The sequence below is a fragment of the Haplochromis burtoni genome, unplaced genomic scaffold (assembly GCF_018398535.1).
Source record: "Haplochromis burtoni strain Fernald_Lab_line unplaced genomic scaffold, NCSU_Asbu1 Contig_85, whole genome shotgun sequence".
Lineage (NCBI taxonomy): Eukaryota > Metazoa > Chordata > Actinopteri > Cichliformes > Cichlidae > Haplochromis > Haplochromis burtoni.
The window spans coordinates 886,002-909,843 of record NW_024582446.1 but is presented as its reverse complement, the minus strand read 5'-3'; the positions used below and the strand labels follow the sequence as shown (position 1 = coordinate 909,843).

Genomic DNA, 23,842 nt, shown 5'->3' with positions numbered 1-23,842 from the left:
TGCTCAACTTAAAAAAATAAGTTGCAATTTCATGATAATTGATGCACTCTGATGCTATTTAGTGACCTTTGAACTCTGCCCCTCTTGCAGGCCTCAGACTATTGAGCTCAGTAAGACGGGAGGAGCCTCCAAACAGGACACCAGCAACATGGATGACATGACTGTGGAACAGATGGCGATTAGGGCCAACCAAGTGACTGATGAGGTACTGACTCCTAAACAATGCATACTCACATCCATTGTGTCATCATCTGTCGAACTGTGAAACTTCCTTAAAGTGAGTTTGTAATATAGAGTTTGTAAATGTACGAATGTCATGCAGGGAAATGGATTATGCTGAAAGGGAGGCACTTCATAAGTTTGCTTATATGCTCTGTATATGAGCTTTTCAGTATAAATTTTCCTAGACGCGTCAATTTAATTTGGCTACAAGGCAAAACACATCTGCTGAATGTATTCCATTTACTTACCAGTATAAAGGACTAGTATATGTATTTGTAGGGTTGGGTAGGGTCAGTGTAGTATAAATGGTAGAAATCTGCCTAGAGACAAGCCAAGTTTATATAAAAATTAAATTAGTAATGAATGAATGTTTACTTGGATTCAAACTTAGCATTTCATTACAGCAGCCAAGAATTCCTAATAATTAGTTGTAAATCACATAATTCTTCAGGAAACTTCCCAATAAATAATTGGGTAATGACTTAGAAATTGTTTATCCCCAGACAGCATTCGATAAGTGATCACAGTTTGAATATAAAAAGGGATTTTCATTGAGTGTCGCTTGATGAAAAACCACTGCTAGGCATCCAGAAGGCTAGCATTGTAAGTCCGGGCAGCTATTACGTCCCGCATGCAAAACCACAGTTAGCTTGTGTGCAGGAGAAATAACCAGGGTCTGACTGAAGGTTAAAACTATCCACCAGCTAGCACCTATGAAAGTTGGTTTTTGAATCCTTAGAAAAGAACATAAGCTATAGCTCCAAATTTGGCATAAATACCCGAGAGAGATATTGGTCATCTTATTTTAACTCTGGCAGGAAAGCTCTTGAATATTTTATATAGTATTCATAAGTATAAGCAACAAATCTGAAATATTTAAACCACTAACAGTATTCATAGGAAGTGTGCGCATGCATGTGCCTGTGTGTGCGCACGCGTATGTGTATAACTTTACGCCTAATTTAACCTGATAGCTCCCTTACCCCTCTGGTTTTGACAGTTTAAATGTTATCAGCTATATCTTAGTGTTTTATTATCAGGGAGATAATTGTTTAATCAGCACTTCAGGGTATCATATAATCAGCCATCTGAATCAAATGGAAGCAAATTAACCTGCTAGCTGGGCTTGTAGCTGTGCACTTCACCTTCATGTAATTTTTACTGTACTAATTATCTGTGGCTTTTGTTTCTTTTTCTCTTTGTGTGCTTTCTGACTTAACCTGCAATCTTCTTTTAATCTTTCTTCTGTCTGCTGCTGCCTGGTTGACGTAGGAGAAAAGAGGAAGGGACAGGGCTTGGGAGGGTCCTTCTGCTAATGCTTACCTCTCTGGCTTTGGGTAACCACTCATATCATACCTGAAACACTGTCATGCAGGGACTGGTAATGTGTCAGGGCATTACAGGAACTGGTTATAAGACCAGATTATCTTTAGGAAGCTAAATATGAGGTGTCTTTCTAATATCACGGCTGTTTTGCAGTCATAAAAACTAGGTTTAAAGACCCTCGAGGCTGTAAAATTAGTTAAATATTTGTGATATTTTCTGATAATCCTGACATATTGCAGCCAGTTAATACCCATAAGCAATTTTCTGCTTCTCTGTGTGTAGAATAACAACTGTCATGCACCTCACCTAACTTTACTTTCAATTAAGCCATTCCTAACAAATAACAGAAACACCTCAGGATTCATCTGTTTCTCAAAGAATTGTCGCAGCATCCCGATCTGGAAAATTTGGCTAAGACAGTGGTTTCAAGCTTAATTAGCCAAGTTCAAGGATTTTGGGAGACATAATGTAATGTTTATCCACCCAAGTGATGTTCTGGCTAAGCCAACAGAAACCTGGCTGAGCTCATCATATCGCTCTCGCCAATTCTGTGTTTGTCTGTTTCTCAGCTCACTGATTAATGTATTCAGAGCAAACATAACACAGAGAATGAGGAATCTGGTCCTCGCGCTCTCGTTAGCAGTTCATTAGTGATGGTAACAATGAAGTCACATATGTGCTTCAGTCCTCCACTCCTCTGGATGCTCTGTTCTCTTCACTGCGTTTACTATTAATAGAGAAACAAAAGCTGCAACTCACCTGAACCGACTGCATTCCAGTTCACCGCCGTCACTTTGTGTCTGTGGGTGTATTTGTATTGTTGTCCACGCTGTCCTTGGAAATCTTAAGCTTTTTTTTTTTTTGTAAGCGTTATCCATCTCACAAGATGAAGGACAATTATATATAATAATATATAATATATATAGATAGATAGATAGATAGATAGATAATAGATAGATAAGATATAGATAGATAGATAGATAGATAAGATATAGATAGATAGATATAGAGTATATATATATAGATAGATAGAGATAGATATATATATATATAGATAGATAGATATATATATATAGATATAGATAGATATAGAGATAGATATAGATATAGATAGATAGATAGATAGGGTGTGCACATTAAAAAAGTGACGCCAGTATACCATGTCAGGATGCTCAAACATTTCAATTAACAACATACGACAGAAATACAGCACATCCTCACAACTGATTGACTGGAACAAGGAATGAGTTAGTTTTTCTTTAAGAATTAAAAAAAAAAAAGCCATCAGTTCAGAGTTGTCACATTTCATTTTGTGTTGAAGGAGTCTGAGTGAATCAGTGTTCACTATCAGCTCTATTGCTGTTAGTGCATACACTTCTCCCCCAATGACTGCAGAGTGCTGAGGAGCTTACAGCTGAGCAGTGCTCTTAGAGTGTAGGGAAATTAAATCAGACAGTATACCATATTAACCTACAGCTCCATACTCTTAAATGTGGTTTTATAAATTTGCTGGTATCTACTTTCATTTATCTGTGAATATCAGATGTGTAGCATCTTCCCTGTTTTGCTTATCACTTGCATCTTTCCACTTTCCTGATTTTCTCTCTCTTGTTCTCTCTCTCTCGTTCTCTCTCTGTCTCTCGTTCTCTCTCGCACAATAATCAGTGTATCTGTTTACATTAGCAGTTAAGCAATCCAAGTTTTAAAACTATATCTATACTTAAGTTCACAGAACACTGCCCTGTTAGCTGCCTCTTATTTGTAGCATGGGATTGCACACTAATTGAGCCAGATAAAGCAATGCAGCATAAGAAGTCTTAGGTGTAACTACAGTTACTACTTGAGTTTTTTCAGTCTGTTTACAGATTACTTTTAACTAGAACCTTGAATTCTCGTTACACTCTAATGCCTTCTGTTTGTCTTTTGTTTTAAAGTCACTTGAAAGCACACGGAGGATGCTACAGATGGCAGAAGAGGTGAGACTTTATTGATTTTGCTCTTGCCAATAAACCACTGTGATATATTCAGTGGAGTCTTGCTGTAGCAGCCAGACAGGTTTTGTTTTTTGTTTTTTGTCGTAGGCCATTACCTGAGGTGGGATCAAGAACTGTGGCTTGATTAAGCATCCAGATTTATAATTTTGTTAGTATTTAAATGCCCAAACCCTGATTGGAGATACCTAGACTGTGCTGTTGCTTTAGCAAAGCATTTGTTACTACCTGTCAGTTTTTTGGCTGAAACCAGAAATGTTGGTCCTTGTTCTGCTCTCTGAGAGAGGCTGTGTGAGCTGGAGGGTTTGTGTGCTTGAGCTGTAGACCAGAACAAGGACACAGGATAAAATAGCCACTTCCCTTTTATCCTAATTCTGAAATCTAACAAACTCTTGATTATTTTAAATGCATAAATTAATTTGTAGACATTTGACTTTTTAACTTGTTTTTCAGAGCAAACAAACAGGCGTCAACACAGTGGTGATGTTGGACCAACAAGGAGGTAGATGAAGATGTTTTTTTTTCTGTTAAATATTTGTGGTATTATCAAGACAATTACTGGATGCTAATGATTAAGTTTAAGGAATTGCTGAGTCATTTGTTGATTTAAAAAGAAAAAAAAAATACTTGGTAGTCAAAATCAGCCAAAGAGCATAGCCTTTAATGACAGTTTTTAACATTTTTTTTGTCCCTCTAAATTTGATGATTTAAGAGTACAGATTTCCTGATTAAAAATTTTATTTATTTTGCACCAAAGGAAGTCAAGATTGTACAAAATTTTTGGTATTTAACCAAAACAAAACATAAATTGCAAGAAAAGAATGTGTAAAGATGCTTGAGAATGTTATGCCAGTAGAAATATTTTCTTTCTAGACTTGAGATGAATTAATTTGCACCAACAACAGTGGCTGCAGGCACGCTATAGTGTTGTGTTAAGTTGGGGGGTTTACACATCTGAATTTGCAGCATCCAGGCAAATATATTCATTGTCGTACTGAAATTCACCATTTATAAAAATTGGCCATTGTTATACTTTTTATTTGAGTAAGATTTGCTTTAACTTTCGAGTGCTGTTGCAGGTTTATGTTCCATGCTAAACAATTGTGTATTTGTATTTATTTATTGCACTAACTGCAGTATTTTTACAATATGCCTCTTTTCTGCTGCAGTGGCCCAGTTATTGACCCAGTTTGAAAATTCCCCCAGGGATCATTTAGTATAATTAAATCTATTCTAAAAATGAATAAATCAAGGTGATATTTAAAACACAATTTACAACCGTTTTCTAGTGCATAGCAAGCAGAGTTTGACATGGTGTGCTGTGCCTGTCTGTTTTAGAACAGCTGAGCCGTGTGGAGCGAGGCATGGATCAGATCAACCAGGACATGAGACAGGCTGAGAAAAACCTTACCGACCTCTCAAAGTGCTGTGGCATCTGTGTCTGCCCCTGTGATAGGTATAGTGTATACTTGGAGCTGCCGAGAGATCTAAATCACTGACTTTTGGATCCATAACACCATTTTTTTATTTATTTATTTATTTATTTTTTGTGCTGTGGTGGCTTGTATGTTCATTGTGTGTACGTGACTGTTTTTTTTTATGGGGGTTCACAATGATACAAAGCAAACACACAAGCAGTCTGTGTAAAGCTGAGAAAACTGCATTTTACAGTACAACCTGTTATTTTTATTTTGGTGTTGTACAAAAGTAAAAATTGCACTAATTTCTTCTATGCATGTTAAGTGACAATTGAATTACTTTGCTACTGTTTGCATTGACATAAAACCTTTCAGTTTTGCTCCTTAATACAAAAGCTGGACTTGGTTGCAGAATATTTGGTTGAATTTTTAAAAATTCAAAGCAATGCAGGTTGCTTGTTTTTGTTTGTTTGTTTTTTTAGAATGAGAGGGCAGCACTTATCTCCCAAGCAGCATTTCTCCCGAGAATCTATAGAGTATTCTAAGTATTAATCCTTTAAAGGATACTAAACATTTACGTTTACGCTCTGGACAGTCCTGTCTAGAGCGTAAATGTATGTAATGTGAACTTTAAACGGCTAAGTTGTGAACATGGGGCTTTATTCATTCACATTTTCAAGGAAAATTAACAAGACCCTCAGAAAATGTATGTTTTAGCTTTGTGACCCTCTTGCTTACAACTCTTAAAATATTGAATATTATTTGCTTAAAGATCTCCACAATATCAGTGGTCAGTCAGGAACATTTCTCACGAATACATGATTGGCTGCTGTGGCCCAAATGTGGCTCACAATGTCTGTGTGTGTGACATAAGGAGAAAAAAAAAACCTCTCTGCTTGGCAAATGTACATTTCGTGGTGAGAAGATTGCTGATTAAATTTGTGAGCATTTCCAATCATTAATGGACAGATAGGAAATGTGATGGTGTTCCAGCCAACTTCTTAATGTGAGCTGCATACTCATCTGGGCTAAATGCACTTAAAATCCTCCATGCAGCGATGATTTTGGAGTGTCACTTTGTGTGCACATTGAGATCCTATGATGGTTTTAACATGGCAAAAAAAATCTTCCCAAAATGCTTTCACTTTGGAGAAGAAGATCCTTTGATTATCAAGATATAAGGTAGGGAATCCTTTGAGTTTCATGGCTATTACTGAACATATGTAATTGTTGGAGTGACTGAACTTAAGTACTTCTGCATTTGTTCGTGCATCCTGACACGCTGGGTTGTTTGTTTTTTTTTTGGGGGGGGGTTTTCGCTCCAGAGTGTCATCAATCGAGAATGACTCACGGTATAAGCGTACCTGGGGTACTGGAGGAACTGAAGGTGAAAATGATGCAGATGGCTCAAAAGTGGTCTCAAAGCAGCCTTCAGGTGTCCGCAATGGCCAGGCTGCCCAGGTTAATGCTGCGGGACCATCAGGCCCATACATCCAGAGGTACTGTCCTGGTTATTTTATATTGCTAAAAGTCTTGAACTTTTTGGTGTTGCCAAAACTATTGCAGTCACTTTAACAGAACATATGTATACTTTGCATATGTATAACAGAATAACCAATGATGCACGTGAAGATGAAATGGAGGAGAATTTGGAGGCGGTCGGCAGCATCATTGGCAACTTGAAAAGCCTTGCTGTGGACATGGGAAGTGAGATAGACAAGCAGAACAAACAGATTGACCGCATCAACGACAAGGTAAAAACGGCTTAAAATCACATGAACCTCTAGTAAATGTGAAAAGGGGTCCAAGTAAATTTACTTTACTGATCCATAAAACACTTAGTTGCTGTTTTTTTTTTTTTTTTTTTTTGTTTTGTTTGTTTGTTTTCTACACTCCCCCCTAAATAATTTGAATTGTATGTAGTTGATGCTCATGTCTGCGTCGACTCATTGCTTCATATGATGGGCTGTTACCCCCTCATGTATATCAGATTTTTGTAAAAACATTCACAAACATACATATGTTCTTACAGAGGAAGAGAATGGAAACTTACTCATAAAAATTTACAACTAATAATAAATTGCTACTTGGGGAAGGAAAAACAGCTGTATAACTGCCCCTTTCCACCTGTCTGTCTTTAGGCGGACATGAACAAGCTGCGCATTGATGAAGCAAACCAGAGGGCCAACAAGCTCATCAAATAGATGAGAAATCCTGCTTCTGCTAGTTTCATCAACCTTGAGCCTCTCTCGCCACACACACACACACACACACACACTCACTGTATATTTGTGCGCATCTGCAAACATACTTTGCAAGTAAAAAGAAATTCTCTCATGAAGAAGTTTTTCCAGTAGTGTGCCTGCCCTTATCGCACTAAGTTGTACGTAGAGTGAAGACAACTTCTTGGACTGTCCACCACTATTCACACCCTTTTACACACATGCCTAGTCATGCTGGACCGTGAGAAACAGTGTGAGATACTTCAGTAAGTGGCTGACTGCCTATCACTGCTGTTTGATACCAAACTACATGCATGCAACCTTCACAGGGAGGGAAGTGGCACATTTGCTGCTTTCCGTTTTGTTGTTTTGTTTTTTGTTTCTCATATAAGTCAAGAATAATGAGCTGTTTTGTTGATGTGACCGTTAACTCATCAAAACTGATAAGCTGTTGTCTCCATACAGCCTCATGTAGTTTAAAAGGAAACATCAACTCTGGTCTGAAATGAATCTTACTCAAATCCTTATACATACTCCTTATCATTGTGTAATTAGGTTTATTGTATCATGTGTAATGCTTTGATATTATTTGCTTATTTAATTACTCATGAAGCAGAAATGACTTGAGAATAAAGTTCTCTTTAATACTTTGTTCCCATGCCATTTATGCCTGTTCATATAAAAGGGCTATTTAAAAAAATAAATAAATAAAAAAAATAAAAATCTAATGTTGTACCTGAATGAAAGAATTTTGATGTTGTTACTACTTAAAATTTCTGATAGATGGGGAGTTAAGGTCATTGTAATTACTTGCTACAAAGAGATGACCTGTGGTTAGAAACATTGTATAGCAATCACTCGTTCTTCTTATGAGAAGGAAGGTCTGCAAGGATCATGAGGTCTGTTTATCATTACCTGCCCTGAAGCAATTAGTTTACTTCACAATAACACTGAACTTGGGATATGTAACAGTAGGTGAACTGCTCTCTTCTATGTTCACCGTTTCTTCACTTTGATCACAGTGTTGATGTAAATACTGTTTAATTGCCTCTAGTCATCCTGTTAATCTAATTTCTTAACTTTGTTTCCTCTTAATGGTTAATGGAGATTAGTAGCTTACAAGAGGAGACATAACAACCTGTGCAGGGCAATTTGATAATTGTGGAACTGTTCAGTTCTGAACCACAGATGAGCATTGTTTAACCTAATGTGAGCTAAAATCTTGGCATTTTAAAAACAATAACCTATAATAAAAAGTGGGGAAATCTGTAGGAACCCAATCAATCTTATACACGATGTACGGTTGTGTTGTAACAGCCGCTGCATCGTAAAAGGCTCCTCTTACATGTGTAAATAGTCTTTACAGCACAGCTATGGTACAATATCATCTGACGATGGAAAGGAGAATTTAAATTTGTGTTGTCGAAGCTGTAGCCAGGCTGAGAAATCGTCGCTGGCAGCAAAAATGCAAAAAGTATACATGTAAGTGAAAGTTGTTAAAGGGGTAAACACAGAGGCACAATAAGTCCTGGTGGGTTGTATTAAGGCTCGCTGAGGAAAATTGGCCATTGATAAAGGGATACAATGTGCCCAAAGTATCTCTCGTATGAATCTTCTTTCTTATTTGTTTTGAAGAAAATTGCTAATTTGCATGCTGTGCTGCAGGCATATACCTACTCAGTTTGTAAGGATTGAAATGAACTGTTTTCAGGGCTTTGTATTGCTATAAGTGATCATCCTCAGCCTGTTACGTATGAGCTCGGATCTAATTAGTCTATTCTAAAGCTGCCTTGCTGTCTGGAAGCTGTTTATTCATTGTTTCACCCACAGCCACTGGAATGTAAATACAACAGTTTTGTGTATTTTAAATATGTTCATATGGAGCTCATCTTATCTGAAATTAGCTCGGTGAGCGGATGACTGCTCAAAGTGAAAATGCCTTCTGTTTCACGCTTGCCACTGTTGAATTGTTTATACTCAATAAATCTCTTCTGAAATTCAATTGAATGCACTTTTTCTTTTTTTTTTGATGTAGTGACAAATAATTAAATAATGCATTTGTTTAAAAAAAAAACAAAACAAGCTTGTATATTATCATAATTTTAATTTAACTTTATTTCAAAATGTTGTTTTTTTTTTTTTTTGTTTGTTTTTTGGTAGGGTCAACATTTTTGGATATTTTACATACCTGGAAAGTACAAAATGCAATTTTTAAAAACCACTAAACGGAAAAGGCAGGTAGGGAAGGTGTGAAGGAATAACAGTGTGGATGAAGGTGACAAAGTCGAAGTGTCAATCTGTAGATATATCGACCAACAGAAAGCATAGTGAATCTGTGGGATGCAAGTCTCAAAACATTTTGAGGTGCTAAAAAATTTGAGTAGCATGGTCACGATGTTCTGCTGGCACACTGCGCACAAAAACTTCTGTAGTTTGTGTTCATACAGCCACAAGAAGATCATGGCTTTAACAATTGCTTTAATCTGTAGACAGAGATGCTACCATGTTTACTAGAAAACACTTGAGCTGAACATTTATCCTCCTAGATTTGACTTCCATCGCTTCAGTGAGGTCACTTGAGTTGGATCATAATTCGGGGACAAGGCAAAACGGCAGTGAGACTGACAGAGTCTCCATCCTGGCATCAAAGTATAAATGCAGATCCATGTACTGTACATACTTTTAATTGAAATGCTGATTTCTGTAATGGCTTTATTGTTGGAAATTCCCATATGAACTTATTTCCACTCCTTACATTCATATTAAAAACACATTCCTTCAGCTCCGTACGGCTACTGTACGATCCTCACCTTGGTTGGGGAGCATGCCTGGTCCTGTTGTGTGGTGTGGAAAAGCAGGAAAGGCTCATGCAACCCTTTGCTTTTCTAGACTTTGGCTAGTTCTATAAAACTTCAAATAATGATGCAGGCTCTTATAAACTGCTTTCGTGAATAACAGCACCTGGTTTAAATTCTAGTTCATTCTGATGCTAACATTTTGTCGTCTTTTAGCATTTCTATTTGTGTAAGGAATAAAATCCAACTTGCAAGACTAGAGGGGTGTTTCATAAAGCAAGGACTGCTGGTTGAAGGTGCTTTTTTTTTTTTTTTTTAATAAATCAAGAGAGGCGTACATGGGCATGAACACATAATGGGGGTTCTGGGGCAAATACAGTACATGTAAAAAGCCCCTAACCTCCCATCATGTTGTGCTGCTGCATGGTCTTATTTTCACAGTTGTTTTGCACCTCTGTGTAGTCATTTACCCCCTGTACTTTGTCTTTGATCGTGACCCATTTGTCAGATTAAATACTTGGCTTGTGCTTTTTTGTCTTCTTGACCCATATTTTTATTTAGCCTTATTTGGGTCAGCATGTTTCTGTAATTAAAAAGTACAAACCTGAAGGCATTTATCCAGTATCATGTTTTCACAAACCAAGTAGTAAAATTCAAAGATGGAGAAGTTCTGATTTCTAAAAAAAACATTTGCTTTTTATATTTCGTTACAACAAAACTTGAACTGCACTTGAAGTTTTAGCTTGAACTGCACAAAGAAAAACTACTCTCATGGGAAGCTGTGAAGTCATAATTACAGGTAAAGCCCTGCAAATGAACAGTTCAGTGTTGCAGATTTGATCCCTATTTTGTGAGTCTGAGCTCATCACTGACCTACAACTCCATAACAAAAGCTGTCTTTTGTACATGGCAGTGTTTGTGCTTATTTCTGCTTTTTTTGTGCATTTTAAAAGGGTAATTAAGATGATCTGTGACTGTAAATGCTATTGATTCTTGATGCATGTAAACCTGAATAACTACACCTTTATGAAGCACCCCTCAGATATTCCAACACTTTTTACGTGTGTCACTACAAGCCAAATTTGAAGACAAACAAGGTAGGTCAAGTTGGTCTTGTTTGAAGTTTTAAGAATATGACAATAGCACCATATCAAACTAATGTATAGCATACTTCATGCATCTGCATATATATATGTATATACGGTATATGTTGATGGATAGCTCTGAAATTTAAGTTTACACAAGTGTTAAATATATTTCAAGCTGACAGACTGCCACAGTTCAATTGAGAATAAACCTGAATGGGTCCTTATTCAAAACTGACACATTGTGGTGTCACATGACCGCTCGTGCAATGTTGGTAAGCAATTTCAAATCAAGTCAATCATTCACAGTGCATGGAGCATTTAGTTTGCATAACTGCAGATATACTTGGAGAGTGTGTGTGTATATACTGTACAGCACTATGCTGAGGTTTTCTCATCCCCAAATCTTACATGCCATTTACAAAGCTCTTTTAAAAAAAAAAAAAAAAAAGATTATTAAACTCTGGTTCTTTACGTAGCATTTAGTGCTCCAAATTCAAACAGCACAGTATTACAGTTCACAACCATTTGATAAGGCAGGTTATTAAAAGTACTTTTCAGTACTCTTGAGTCATCTTCATTACAGGCCTTCATGTTATACATGGCTATATCAAAGCATGCCTTAGTGAAACAAAAAAAAAAAAAGACAAAAAAACTTCAGCTAAATTATCAAAATGAAAAGTTTTACAAACATTCTTTGGTTGTGTGTGAAGAGGAGCATTCCTGTGCTTTAATTTAATGCTTTGAATTTGGCTTTTCCTAAAAAGAACAAACAAAAACGGTGGACCATTGTAGACATACACTGGCTTAAATACAGGCAAAAGAGTGATGACTTTAACTACAATATTTATGGTAATTCTCACAAAATAATATAGAAAATCTAGTGACAAAAAGCATACTTTGATTGATTGTACACATAATACTTTCTCTTCCCAGGTTGCCTAGACAACCCCCTCCTCCTGATGGCCTTCCCGTCTCTTTCACTTCTTCTTGGCAAAGCGGCTAAACTTCTTCTCCTTGTCTTTCTTGGCAGAGCTGGGCTCAGGGAGTGCAGCTGAGGAGGGAGGGGGCAGGCTCTGGGCTTTGGCCCCCGAGGGCCCCGATGCCTCCTCTGCTGCCAGGGGCTGAACGGCCTTTTCCATGGCCTGGCTCCAACGCTGGAGCTCTTCCTGAAATTAAACACACGCACACATCGCAGCAGCTTAGAAAGGCAAGTCCACCTCCAGAGGGGCAGTGAGTGTTTTGGTCTCCCAGTCTATTAGCATAAACAAGCAGAGGTGGCCACGCTTTTAACAATGAAACTTGAAATGCTGGTGAGGTTAAACTGGGGTAAAGTAGATAAAGACAAACTCACTGTCAGCATTCTTATTCTGTGAGGCTTAATGATTCCCGTAGGGTAAATTTCTCATAGTGATTCAGAAAGAAACACGAATAACCTCATTTATGTCACATTCTACAACCTTGCCAAATTACTTAGACATGGAGAGCAATGCTAAACGGAAACAGTTCGGAAAATTAAATGCAAATGTGTAACTGCTATCTGTAGCATTGCAACCTGTGATTACTGCTTTACATAGGGTCAGCCATTATATGAGATGCCTTTTGACCAGAATAATTCAAGTCCAGGAGAAAGTCCGATGTAATTCAACTCACCTCGTCTTTACACTGGAACAAAAATTCGCTGCCATCTCCAAGCCTGTAAAAGGTTAAAATTATATAAATATTAGAAGCACTTATGTTTTACATTAAAATCGCCAGAATGAAATCATGTTAACATCCAGACATTTCCCTGAAATTGGCAAATAAGTGAAAAACTCTTTTACTGCGTGCCAAGTTTTGCCTGTCTGCGTATTTCTTAACAACCACTAGATGTTTGAGTGGAAGTCATGTTATTAAAGCAAATGCATGCTCTTTATTGCACATATGGTGCAATAAACCATGGTGTCAGATATTGCCATTTTGTCAAAGGCGCTGGCAAAATTAAGATTATGCACCAGTTGTCCAACTTGCACCTGGTTTAGCCAGTAATGATAAATAATTATTTATGGATGCTTGTAAAGGTCACACTGGCTGACCTTGATGTTTTCTAGCTCTAGAGTTGATGTGAGGGGGGGATATTTTAATTCACACCATGATCTTTTACCAAACCTTAGCAATTACTTTTTAGTTGCTAACCTAACCCAGAAGCAAAAATAAAACAGTGGATTAAATCAACTGCTGCCTAATGGATGTCAAACTCCAAAGCCACCTCTTGATCCTTATAACACATGCTCTTCAATACTAGACTATTATTTCTCAACATCTAACAATGCCAGAGATTAATGTTGTAAAGGGGCCCATATGTCCCCAAGGCATCAGTGCTGAAGGCCACCTCGTGTGTATACAGAGAGCAGCAGTATTTGACGCCCTGAGACAAAAACATTCGTATTCAGAATTTGTTAATATCAGTGCAGTGTTTCCTGCCAACGACTACCACACCACCCTAAAGCAGAATATATTAAATCCCATGTTTTACAGTTGCCAAGGTGCTTTTTTCAGGCTTCTTTGATTCAAATAGGACTCAATCTTAAATTGATCTGCCTAGTTTATCCCTCTGAGGACTCTTCTATGTGAACCATGTTTGTGCATCAATGCTGTAGTGTGAAGCAGATTTGTAGTTTTGTTTGGTTTTTTTCTGGAAGTTTTCTTGGTCTCCCATACTTTTTAATGTCTTCCACAGTTTTCCTTAACTATGATTTTCTTTTTTAATGGCTCTTTGGGTTTTGTAAATTGCAAGCTGAAAGCACATTGATATATTAGCTGCTTTGTAGACACCAGCAGTCTTTAGTTTCAGAACTTCAGTCAGCTGCTTAGGACAACCCATGGCTGTTGAGTGATACCAAAACTTTAAAAGTCAGAATTTATCAAACTCTGACAATTCCTTATGACAATTAGGATCTAAGACCATTTTATCAAAGAGCTGAGCAGTGCTTATATTCATTTGTAATTTGCATATAAATCTGTCTTGGCTGCCTGTTTTTTCCTTCATGAAAAATCAAGAGGCTGTGGTTGATTTTTAAAAACCAGAGACTCCACACCAAGGTAAAAACTTGCTAAAGTAAACCTTCAGTGGTACAATCCATTCTGAGCAGAGAATTTAATCTATTCAACTAAATTCAACGTGTATTGATTAAGACTTGTATGCGTGAGGAATGTGAGTTTGCATTTAGCTTCTATCTCTTATCAGTTTAAAGGGAGCTTTGGGAAAAAAAATTTTTCTTTTGCTCCCTTTGCAAATGTTAAATGGTAATACCAACATCCATATAACACTGTTAAATATAGCACTGCAGTCAGAAAGTGGTGAGTTTAGAAACAGCTTACCTCTGTCCAAAGGTAAAGGAAGAAAATCCACTTTTCCGTATCTCTAAATCTGTTTGAATAACTCCCCATTTGAATAATGGTTACTAAGCTGAAGAGGTTTTGGTGACAAAGGGCTATTTCTCAGCTGTAAATAGGACCGGGGGCTGAGGGGTGTATTCCCGATGTCTCTACTAACTTCCAGTAAATGTAATGAAATTTCAGTCGGGTGAATTTTTATAGCACCTTTTGCTTCTCAAAATAAAGAACCCTGGAGAATACAAGTACAAACCACCTTTTCTTGTTGCTCTTAATAAGTCAATTTAATAAGGTCTTATATCGTATATTTACCTTTCCGAATAACATGACTCAGGTAAACCTATGATGTAATTCTTACCGTAGTTTGGCGACATGCTTCTTTTTCTTGTAGTTGGTGAGGATCTCCCAGTTGGCGTTGGTGAGGGGCAGGGGATCCTCGCCATGATACGTCGTTCCGTGGCCAAAGCTTTTGGCATCCTTATAGACTGAGAGCTGACCGGGCTTTAGCACACAGTACAAGTTGTTCCATGACCTGACAGCGAAGAAGAGGCAGGAGCAGGAAAAAGAAGGACTTTAACATCATTTCAGGTTAATTTCTGGCAAGAACACGAAATGAATTTCATTTAATCCCCATTAAAGAGCAGCTACCTCACCAATCCATCGAGACTTTATTTTGTGAACATTCATTTTAAATAAGCACTTATTGCAAAACAGTGGGTTGTTCTATCTTTAAATAGGAGTAATAATATTTTCTTGTAATGAAGCCCTGCAAGATCCCTGACAAAAAGCACTTTTATTGTAGGGCTACTTTTGGCGGCTTGTCTATTGAAAAATTGATTTAAAGCAGAACTGATCCATACTTTGAGTTAAAGTATAGATCTCCCTTTGCTGTTTTAACAAGTTTCAAACTTACTCGAGTTGGTTTTAATCCATCACAAGGAACACAAATTGTGCTGAATGGTCTGTTTTTTTAACGCTTTTTAGGTGTGGTGTGATTTCGAAAGCACTGTGGTCAGTAAAATAAGGAAAAGTCTCGATGTTCACCGTGACAGATGAACAAACATAAGCAAGTAATAATAGGCTCATAGATTTTCCCAACATAAAGAAAGGAAACAATGCCTGGAATAGTCAAAGGCATGATGTAAGGACCATATTAGAGGCAAACACAGTGCTGTGGTCCATTCGTTATCTACCTATTTGAAGCTTTTTTTCCTGAGCCCTCTACATCATGTTTGCGGCTCAACATGCCCTCCTGCAGCACAGGCTGGCCTCTGAGGGGGTCCGAGGGCATGGTGGCTGCTTTCTCTGGTTCCTTTGGGGTCACCACCGAGACAGAGGGCTCCAGCTCCAGGGAGGCACTCTCTCTCATTTCTGACTCTAAGGGCACCGTCGAGTCACCGGCCGTCCCCTCCTGCAGACCCGAACTAGGCTCCGCTTCACCAGACTAAAGCAAAAATAAATAAATGAGTTCATGAGAAAGTGAACTTGTCTCCTTGGAGAAGAGATGAGAGCTGAGTCAGTATGCTGAAACAGAGTTGACAACATTATAAATACAGAAAGCTTGTGCTGATTGAGTGCAGTACTAACCAGAGTCTGTTCCTCAGCAGTATAGAGCTGTGAAGATTCTTCCACAAAGCCTGTGTCTTCTCTCCTAAAGGAAACAGGGCAGCATGAGAGGACTTTAAGAACAGCAGGTGTGGAAGTGTGTATGTGAAAGAAAGAGAGATCAAATGCGACTCATTGAAAGTCTGCAAAACATTGCATTTGGCTGCTAATACTTTTTTGCTCTGCACAATTTAGGGTATTAATATAAATACTTTCATTTTTAACAGACTAATTTCCTTTAACAGATGCTCACTGCAGTTTTTTGTATTTCTCTCTGGGGCTTAACAACAGAAGGATTGACTTAAAATTACACTGCCTTTATCACCAGACTTACACTTTGATGACACTGCTACCAATTAATACTATGCCCTCATGCATATAGAGTACGAACATGAAAGCCAGTGTGTTGTATGTTTACCTGCTTTCTTTATCTGAGCGTTGCCCATCTTTAATGAACTGCTCCACCTCCTGCTGCTGTTTTCGCAGCTCCAATAACTCCAACTGCAACACAGTGGCGAACAAGGATCAGTAACCTGGCTAGCTACAGGGTAAATGAAACATGTGAAGTAATCGAATTACTGTAAATCACGTGTAAGATTTTTGCATACCGTAGTGAGGCGTTCCAGTGCGGAAAAGCGTTCCTCCCAGGTGGCGGTGGATTTCTCGAAGGCCTCGTGCCTCTTGAGGAGCTTCTCAACCTCGTCCACGTTTTGACCCAGGTCTTTGCTGGTCACGTAGGGCTCTTGAGCGATCAGCCACGCCTCCGCCACAGAAGCGTCTCGCGCAAACTGACAGACCTCCAGCACTAGACGCAATGAAGCCACGTCATCATGAGAAGTTTAAGATATTAAAGTCTTTCTTTTAGATGTGTTCATATTATGCGGCGATCCCTCACTTGTAAGGTGAATGTTATGACTGGGGGGTGCATTATGTGACAAATTGGGGCATTGCTGGAAGTAAGCAACTATTTTTGTATTTTGTTTTGTTGTTAATGGAGGCTTCTGATGAACAAAAGCCTGGGAGCTACTTTCTGAGCAGGGATTTATATGCATGAGCTTTCACATATTTTAACCATATGGCCTTTGGGATATAAGTAAAGATTTTTTGTTTTTTCAAAGAGATAATGTATGTAAAGGGTTAGGGTATATTTTCTGGGTTGAAGTATAAGATAAGTGTAATATTACTCACAGAGCCGGAGCCAGTCCCATCTGTCATCCCACTTGAACATCATCTCCTTTCTTTTTTCCATCAGCTGCACCAGTTTCTCTTTGATCTGACACAAGTAGTATGGTCTCAGTTACATATCAGTATTATTAAACAACTCAGCCCCAAGACTGCCCATTATCCTCTAAGAATTAGTATTGTGGAGTAATTAACCAAATATTAAATTCAGGCCGGGGTCAATTGCTCATTTAAATTCTTTTAGCTTTTCCATTTCTAATTAGTGTTTGCTCTATAGTCTCCCTGATGAATGTAAGATGAGTGGAATTTTTTATTTCACGGCAAGCCAATTGGTTCCATTGAGCCAGACAAGAACAATCACTCCCAGAAAAGTAATTAAATCTAATGAAAGCAGCAATTTGAAGCCCAGCTGAGGAGGAAAAGGAGCTGTCTTTGCTGTTGAAGGCTCACCTCAGCAGAGTCTCGGTGCTTGCGTGTCAGCAGGGCTTTGCCGAGGTCGACGCAGTCAGTGAATTTGGCTCCCCTGGCTTCAATCTCCGAGCGGATCCCCTGGTGGTACTTCTGCAGGAGCTCAACGGATGAGACGTCCCTAAAGCAGAGAAATGATGGATGTTAAGTGATAACAGGTAATGCATGAAGTTTACCTACCTCTGTTGGTAACAACTGGAACTGCATTGTTGCAGTCGGCTCTGGCAGACTTCCAGTGTTCTCTATTCTAGAATATTATAGTCATGCTGAATATCTTTAGGAAGATGAATTGTGTCACATAAATAGGACAGAGCTATTATCTCTTGTGAACAAAGTGCCATTTATGAAAAATTAAAGCTTTTCTTCTAAAATCAGACAATAAAATATATCTTGCCGCATATCTGAATATTCCTCATTAAGATGATTCATCCAGAAGCGAATTAATGTGCAACACAAACAAATCCATTTGGAGCAAATGAGTAAACAAAGTAAATGTAAAATGCAAATGTAAATAGTAGCAGAAATTGTTTTACAAATATATTAAGTGAAAGACATACTTCATAATCATTAACTAAAAGATATGTTATTACTTAGTTGAAGTTGTTCTGTTCTTTTAACTCTGTTATTTAAAAAGGAAATACATGTGCAGAGATAAACCCCAGAAAAAAAGCTCCACTTCTTTCCCTCCACCTCCTAAAAACAAATATTGGCACAGTTTTTGGTCTTCAGCTACCACAATCAGATTTTATCTCTTGTATACTTTATTTTCTTCAATCTCTATCCAAGTATTCATTATTTCAGATATTGCAGATAAATTTGATTATTAATTTATCTGAGTGTGCATCCCATATAGCAGCTGGATAGCGTAGTGGTAAGACTACATGCCTTTGGAGCGGGAGTCGCAAGTTTGATTCCCACCTCAGGCATCTGTATCCAGTTAGCTCTCCTAAACTCAGGGACTGCTCTCACAGCTAGAGATTGATGAGGTACAACAAACATGCTATGGCAAGGGGGGGCCAGGACGCCAGGTCAGGGGGGAGATATCATCTCCTCCGAAATATCCGGAGACAGGCTCCGGGATTGGATATCAAGTCGAGTGTGAGAGGAACTGAAAGATCCAGCACAGCTAACCGAAGGCCAGACGGTCCTCATCTGACATATTTGATCACCTGGGCTTCTCCTGGGTCTCTATCTGCTGGATGATGCTCTCCATCCAGGCCATCAGGTCTCGCACCATGGTAAAGAAGCGGAACTTCTCTGCTGTGTCCACCAGCTCCGCCCTGCGTCCGTCGCTGGCATCCAGCAGGCCCTTCCAGGCTTCCACCACCTCCCTCTCTGTAGTCTGAATATCATCTGCCTTTTCCCCTGCGTACTGGGCATGAAGCCTTGAAGCGGTTTCCTGGAACTGCTGAACCTGGAGTGAAGGAGAGGGACAAGTCAAAACATGGCTTTAGGGGTTTTTGTTTCCCTGATGTGAAGAGAATCATGTTAGAGAAAAATATTCTTTGCATTTCTTTTTAATTTATTATTATTTTATTTATGTAAAACTAGGAGGTTGAATGACTAGGGAACACTTATTTTTACATTGCTTCTTCTCTGAAATTAAGATTTTTTTATATATGAATATTTGCACAGTACGTTGAGGGTAATGCTGTGACTTTTAACGTGGTCAGTATTATAAGCAGTTTTTATTGAATTTTGAGAGGCTGTGACATTAGTTGCTACAGTGTGGTGTTAACTGGTTAGCAAACAGTTGCCTATTTACACATCTGACAGACGCGCAGCAGCATTTGCATTCATTTGAAGTTGTGTTTGGAAATCTGGAGAATCCAGGCAAAATATCCACTGCTTTTAGCTCTGTTTTTATCCTCCACCAACTCCTGGGGGGGGGGGAGTACAGACCTTTTTAAGCCAAATCCTCCACTGTATTTACCAGTTTTTGTAACTTTGGATACTGTTTCCAAAGTTAGTGCTACTGAACCAAATAGAGGCCAAACTAAAACAGAAAGGCTTTCCTTATAAAATAAAATAATGTTTCTTTTTTCTCCTCACTGTCTTGTTTATAAAAGAGCAGTTGCTGATGTCCTGCAGCCAGCATGAAACCTTTTAAAATCACAGCACGTCAATTTAAGGACATTACATGAATGATGTTTATGAATGCTGGGAGCCCCTTAGCTGTCTTCAAACCCAAATTATGCAAAGGTGCAAAAGATTTCAATGGCGTCAAAAGGGATACTGCTGAATGAGGCCGTAGTTCTGAGACACCTTTCACGTTACATAGATCGGTCTAACGCGCATAAATATTTTTATTCCTAGACCTTTAATTGTTATAGTCTCCTTCTTTGCAATAAGTTGTGGGCAGGGATGGCAAATTTAAGAATTACTATTTGCACAGCTTTTTCATTGATTCTCACCTTTTGAGAAAACTCCTCGCAGTTACCCAAACATTACAGCACTCTCTTCCCCCCTCTAGATATGAATCATCAAAGTTACCTTCTGGCCACTGCCTAGTGCGTTCCCACTGAGTAAAAGGCTCCTTTGTGTTTATTACCTGTTTGCCTAGAGTGGTGATGTCTCTCTCAAACGCAGCGTGCATTCTGTGGAAAGACTCTGCTTTGCTGAAGTCCTCACCCACATCTTCAGGCAGCTCTTTCTGCTTGTCGTGGATCTGAGCCACCAACTCCTTTCCATCATCAAAGTACCTTAAAGAAAACAGATCGGTGTCTATCTCTTCAGCTCTGTGTTTATCATCCTACTTAAATATCAGATGTAGTCATCACGTTAGGTTTAATTCTTTGTGACGCTGTTATCGCATGCATATGTTTTCTGTTTTGATGCCTTTAGTCATGCCACAGTTTAATACTGCCTAAATCAATCTATATTCACTTATTTGGGCATGTGACATTACAGGATTAGACACAAAAGCTTCTGTTTATGTCCATTCAGATTACTGGACATCTTTCAGCCTGTGGAGCGGTTTGTCAATACTGTTTTTCTTACTTGAGCAGTTCATAAGATGCTGTCAGGAGCTGGGCGCGAGTGTCGATGAGCTCCAGCAGATCAGCCCAGCTCTCATTGATGCCGTCCTTCCACTCCGCCAAGGTTGCCGCCTCACTGTGCCCGCCTTCGATCAGCTCGTCTATCGTCTGGTTGACCATGTCCACTCGCTCCTGACCCAGCAATCCCGTCTCCCGCGCAAAGTCTCTGAATTTATCCCTCAGAAGCTGAAGGAAAAAGATTGTTTTGTTTTAAAAAAAATCCCAAACAACACAGAATTTATATGTGATTAAGTGATTGACTTCACTTCACCTAAAATCACTGAAAATGAAGTCAGTAAGAAGTAAGAATGAACAAAAACTTTGAAGCTGTGGCAAAAAAAACCCCAGTATGATCAAATATATTGCACAGCTTAATAAATTCAATCTTTAACTTGATCTTCAGATTTAAATAGAAATTCTCAAACCATTTCACACAAGGCAAGTGAAAGACGTTTTAAATCGCCGTGAACACGTCCTTATGTTTGGACTGAAATAGGTTAAAAAAAGGTTAGCACTTAAGCAGAAAAGTTGGGGAAGACCACATGGAAGTGCGCTGCACTAATCTATCCCAGTGAGTGTAAAAACGTCCATCTGTGTCACTTGGATGAAAATCTTTCCCATTTTGTGGCCAGCCTGTCTCCCAGTTTCTCTCCCTCTATGTGCTATAATTCTTTGTATATAAAATACCGTGACGTGATCCAGGTCCTGGCCCATCTCCTGGGAGGATGCCACCACGTCCCTCTCTGAGATCCACTGCTCCAGGTCCTCCACCTCTCGGCTCAGTAGGAAGTGATTGAATGTGAGGTCCAGTTTCTTCCTGCGGTCCTCTGCCAACTCCTTCAGGCCCGCATACTGCTTATCTACCTGGCTCTGTCGCCTGATGATCTCTTCACTGCACAAAAGGTAAAGGGAGAGAGCAGAAGAAAATGAGATCTAGGGAAATTAGAAAAAATAGCTCACAGAGATTGAATTTATGTTTACTCTAGATGAGGCATATGATTAAAATACCAATTTTGCATGGTTGTCAGTCTTATCACACTAAACCACAACTGACTGGGACAACATGAGTGAATTAGCATCCTGACTAAGAGTTCAAATGATTTTCTTCAGTGTGTACAAACCCATCAGGGTGCTCCTCTCCAAACATCTTTTGGGCACGGTCAGCCAGCTTCTGAATGGAGTCAGCATAATCATCTACCGCCTGCTTAAGGATCACCTGGCGTTTCAGCATCAGCATGGCGCTTTGTTCATCCTAGAGAGAGAAGGAAAAGAAGAGTATGTTATAGTGCTCCAGATGAACTCTCAGTGCAGGCTGCCACTTATAAAAAGTGTGCCACCTTAATTAAAGGAAACTCAAACCATGTAATTATGCTAATGGTTGCAGAACTGCTTGTCTTTTTTAGCATAATATGGCTTGTTTTAATTTAGATCATTAGATCAGATTTGTATATATCTGTGGTCTTCCTCTTAGTCTCACCTTGGCTTTCTCATCAGCGATCATGTAGAGCTCCTGCTCCCCTATCCAGGCTTCAGCCTCATCAGCGTCATTGTAGTACTGCTGGGCCAAGTTGGAGCCATTCAGCCGCTCTCGGCGCTTCACCATCTCATCCTGCAGCCGGGCCCATGCCTCCTCTAGCTCCTTCAGCTGGTCCGTGATACGTTCTGCCTCTGGTTTGCCCTCTGCGCTGGCGGCGATGGCCATTCTCCTTCCTCGCTCTAGTACTTCATCTACACGGGGCTGGTGGCCTTCGATCTCCTTCTGCAAAGTCTGAGGGACAAAAAAGGAGATTGTGGACCTCAACAGGGCTTTTTGATATACAGAAACAAAGACTTGATATATTGTGCAGCCGACAAACATATATTCAGAAATATTCCGCTGAAAATTAATTTATTACATATTATGCACCAAGTATACTGTAAAAACAAAGCAGATGGAGCTGAAACAATTAGTTACTTACTTAATTATGCCGAGATCTATGGAAATGATTACAACTATTGAGATAATTTTCAAGTTGCTGAGAGTACTTGTTGCTTTTCTTTTATCTTTGACCACTGGTAGTATAACATGACTAATTTTACCATCTCGCTTTGGGGCATTTTCCCTATTTTCTGACATGTTATGGAAGCTGTGATTTATAGACTAATTAAGAAAGTAAATTAATCAATTAAATGAATCAGTGTTACAATTTTTTAGCTAACCACAAGTTATTATGCAGCTATAAATCTCTACCTGGTTCTTCTTCAACAGCATTTGCACAGTTTGAAGATTGTGGCCATGTTCTTGTGACATTGCCAGGGGCATCCTCTCCTCAATCCAGAGCTGGGAGAGAGAAAAAAATAAAGGAAAAGTAGGTTATGATAAGAGGACAGAACACAGCTGAAATTGGTGAAGAGATTTATAAATCTATGATGTATTTGTTTAAAAAACATCCATGACCAAGTGACTTGTATTGAATGTTTAACCCTTGACCAAATGTCTTAAACAGTCAAAATCCTTTTTTAAGCTCTCTTCAGCTGACTAGAGTGGATTAAGGCAGTGCAACCCATGAGGGATTAAACTGTTCTTTACACAAATTCACCTTAAGAGGAAGTTTCACTGTGAGAGCTAGTAGTTTTGCTAGTTCATACTTTAGGTTTGCAAATTTTAGCGAAGAAATAAACCTTAAAGTTTACGTTATGATAAGGTTTCAGCTTTGTGCGAACACAAATGTAACTCTAGCACTTAACGGCTTTTATTCTCAACTTCTGCTATCGGTCATTTTGTCAGAGTAGTGACTTTGAACACTTTGCTGTGAAAATGGATCCATGCTTACGAGCTCATCAGCCAAGTCTCTGTAGAACTGATGGACAGCTTTGGCGGCTTCAAGCTTGCCCTTGCGCTGGGCCAGTGGGGTGAGGAGCTGCTGGAAGTCTCTCTGCAGGGCCTGCTGCTCAGCCTCCAGTTCCGGCTGGTCCTCCCTGCCTCCGCCGTGCTTCCTGACAGCCTCCTGGAGTTCCTCCAGCTCCCGAGCTTGGTCACGGACCTGGTTCTCCATCATCTGGCATAGGAAAAAAACATGAAGATGAATAACCTTTCAAGCTACTAATCAGGATGTAGCAGACGGTAAAAGTTAGT

At 39.0% G+C, this 23,842-nt stretch overlaps 2 protein-coding genes across 5 annotated transcripts in view; one reads left to right on the top strand and one right to left on the bottom strand.

Moving 5' to 3' along the window:
• LOC102307422 (synaptosomal-associated protein 23) overlaps positions 1-9,181 on the top strand; it is a 13,272-nt gene extending 4,091 nt beyond the window's left edge. For all 4 annotated transcript variants that reach the window (XM_005926017.2, XM_005926018.3, XM_005926016.3 and 1 more), the window contains 7 exons: positions 91-205; positions 3,483-3,524; positions 3,993-4,041; positions 4,878-4,995; positions 6,283-6,456; positions 6,567-6,711; positions 7,099-9,181. In XM_005926017.2, coding sequence (XP_005926079.1) covers positions 149-205; positions 3,483-3,524; positions 3,993-4,041; positions 4,878-4,995; positions 6,283-6,456; positions 6,567-6,711; positions 7,099-7,161 — 648 coding nt within the window. In that variant the 5' untranslated portion in view covers positions 91-148 and the 3' untranslated portion in view covers positions 7,162-9,181. The remainder of the gene's footprint in view (positions 1-90; positions 206-3,482; positions 3,525-3,992; positions 4,042-4,877; positions 4,996-6,282; positions 6,457-6,566; positions 6,712-7,098) is intronic.
• Positions 9,182-9,637: 456 nt separating this feature from the next.
• The window catches only part of sptb (spectrin, beta, erythrocytic), a 43,099-nt gene continuing 28,894 nt past the window's right edge, over positions 9,638-23,842 (bottom strand). The window contains exons 21-37 of the mRNA XM_005926013.3: positions 23,541-23,765; positions 22,958-23,047; positions 22,205-22,495; positions 21,849-21,979; positions 21,415-21,619; positions 20,690-20,913; positions 20,241-20,391; positions 18,859-19,103; positions 17,672-17,810; positions 17,228-17,312; positions 16,648-16,844; positions 16,458-16,540; positions 16,022-16,085; positions 15,628-15,878; positions 14,793-14,966; positions 12,713-12,755; positions 9,638-12,228 (exon numbers count right to left, since the gene is read on the bottom strand). Coding sequence (XP_005926075.1) covers positions 12,040-12,228; positions 12,713-12,755; positions 14,793-14,966; positions 15,628-15,878; positions 16,022-16,085; positions 16,458-16,540; positions 16,648-16,844; positions 17,228-17,312; positions 17,672-17,810; positions 18,859-19,103; positions 20,241-20,391; positions 20,690-20,913; positions 21,415-21,619; positions 21,849-21,979; positions 22,205-22,495; positions 22,958-23,047; positions 23,541-23,765 — 2,787 coding nt within the window. The 3' untranslated portion in view covers positions 9,638-12,039. The remainder of the gene's footprint in view (positions 12,229-12,712; positions 12,756-14,792; positions 14,967-15,627; positions 15,879-16,021; positions 16,086-16,457; positions 16,541-16,647; positions 16,845-17,227; positions 17,313-17,671; positions 17,811-18,858; positions 19,104-20,240; positions 20,392-20,689; positions 20,914-21,414; positions 21,620-21,848; positions 21,980-22,204; positions 22,496-22,957; positions 23,048-23,540; positions 23,766-23,842) is intronic.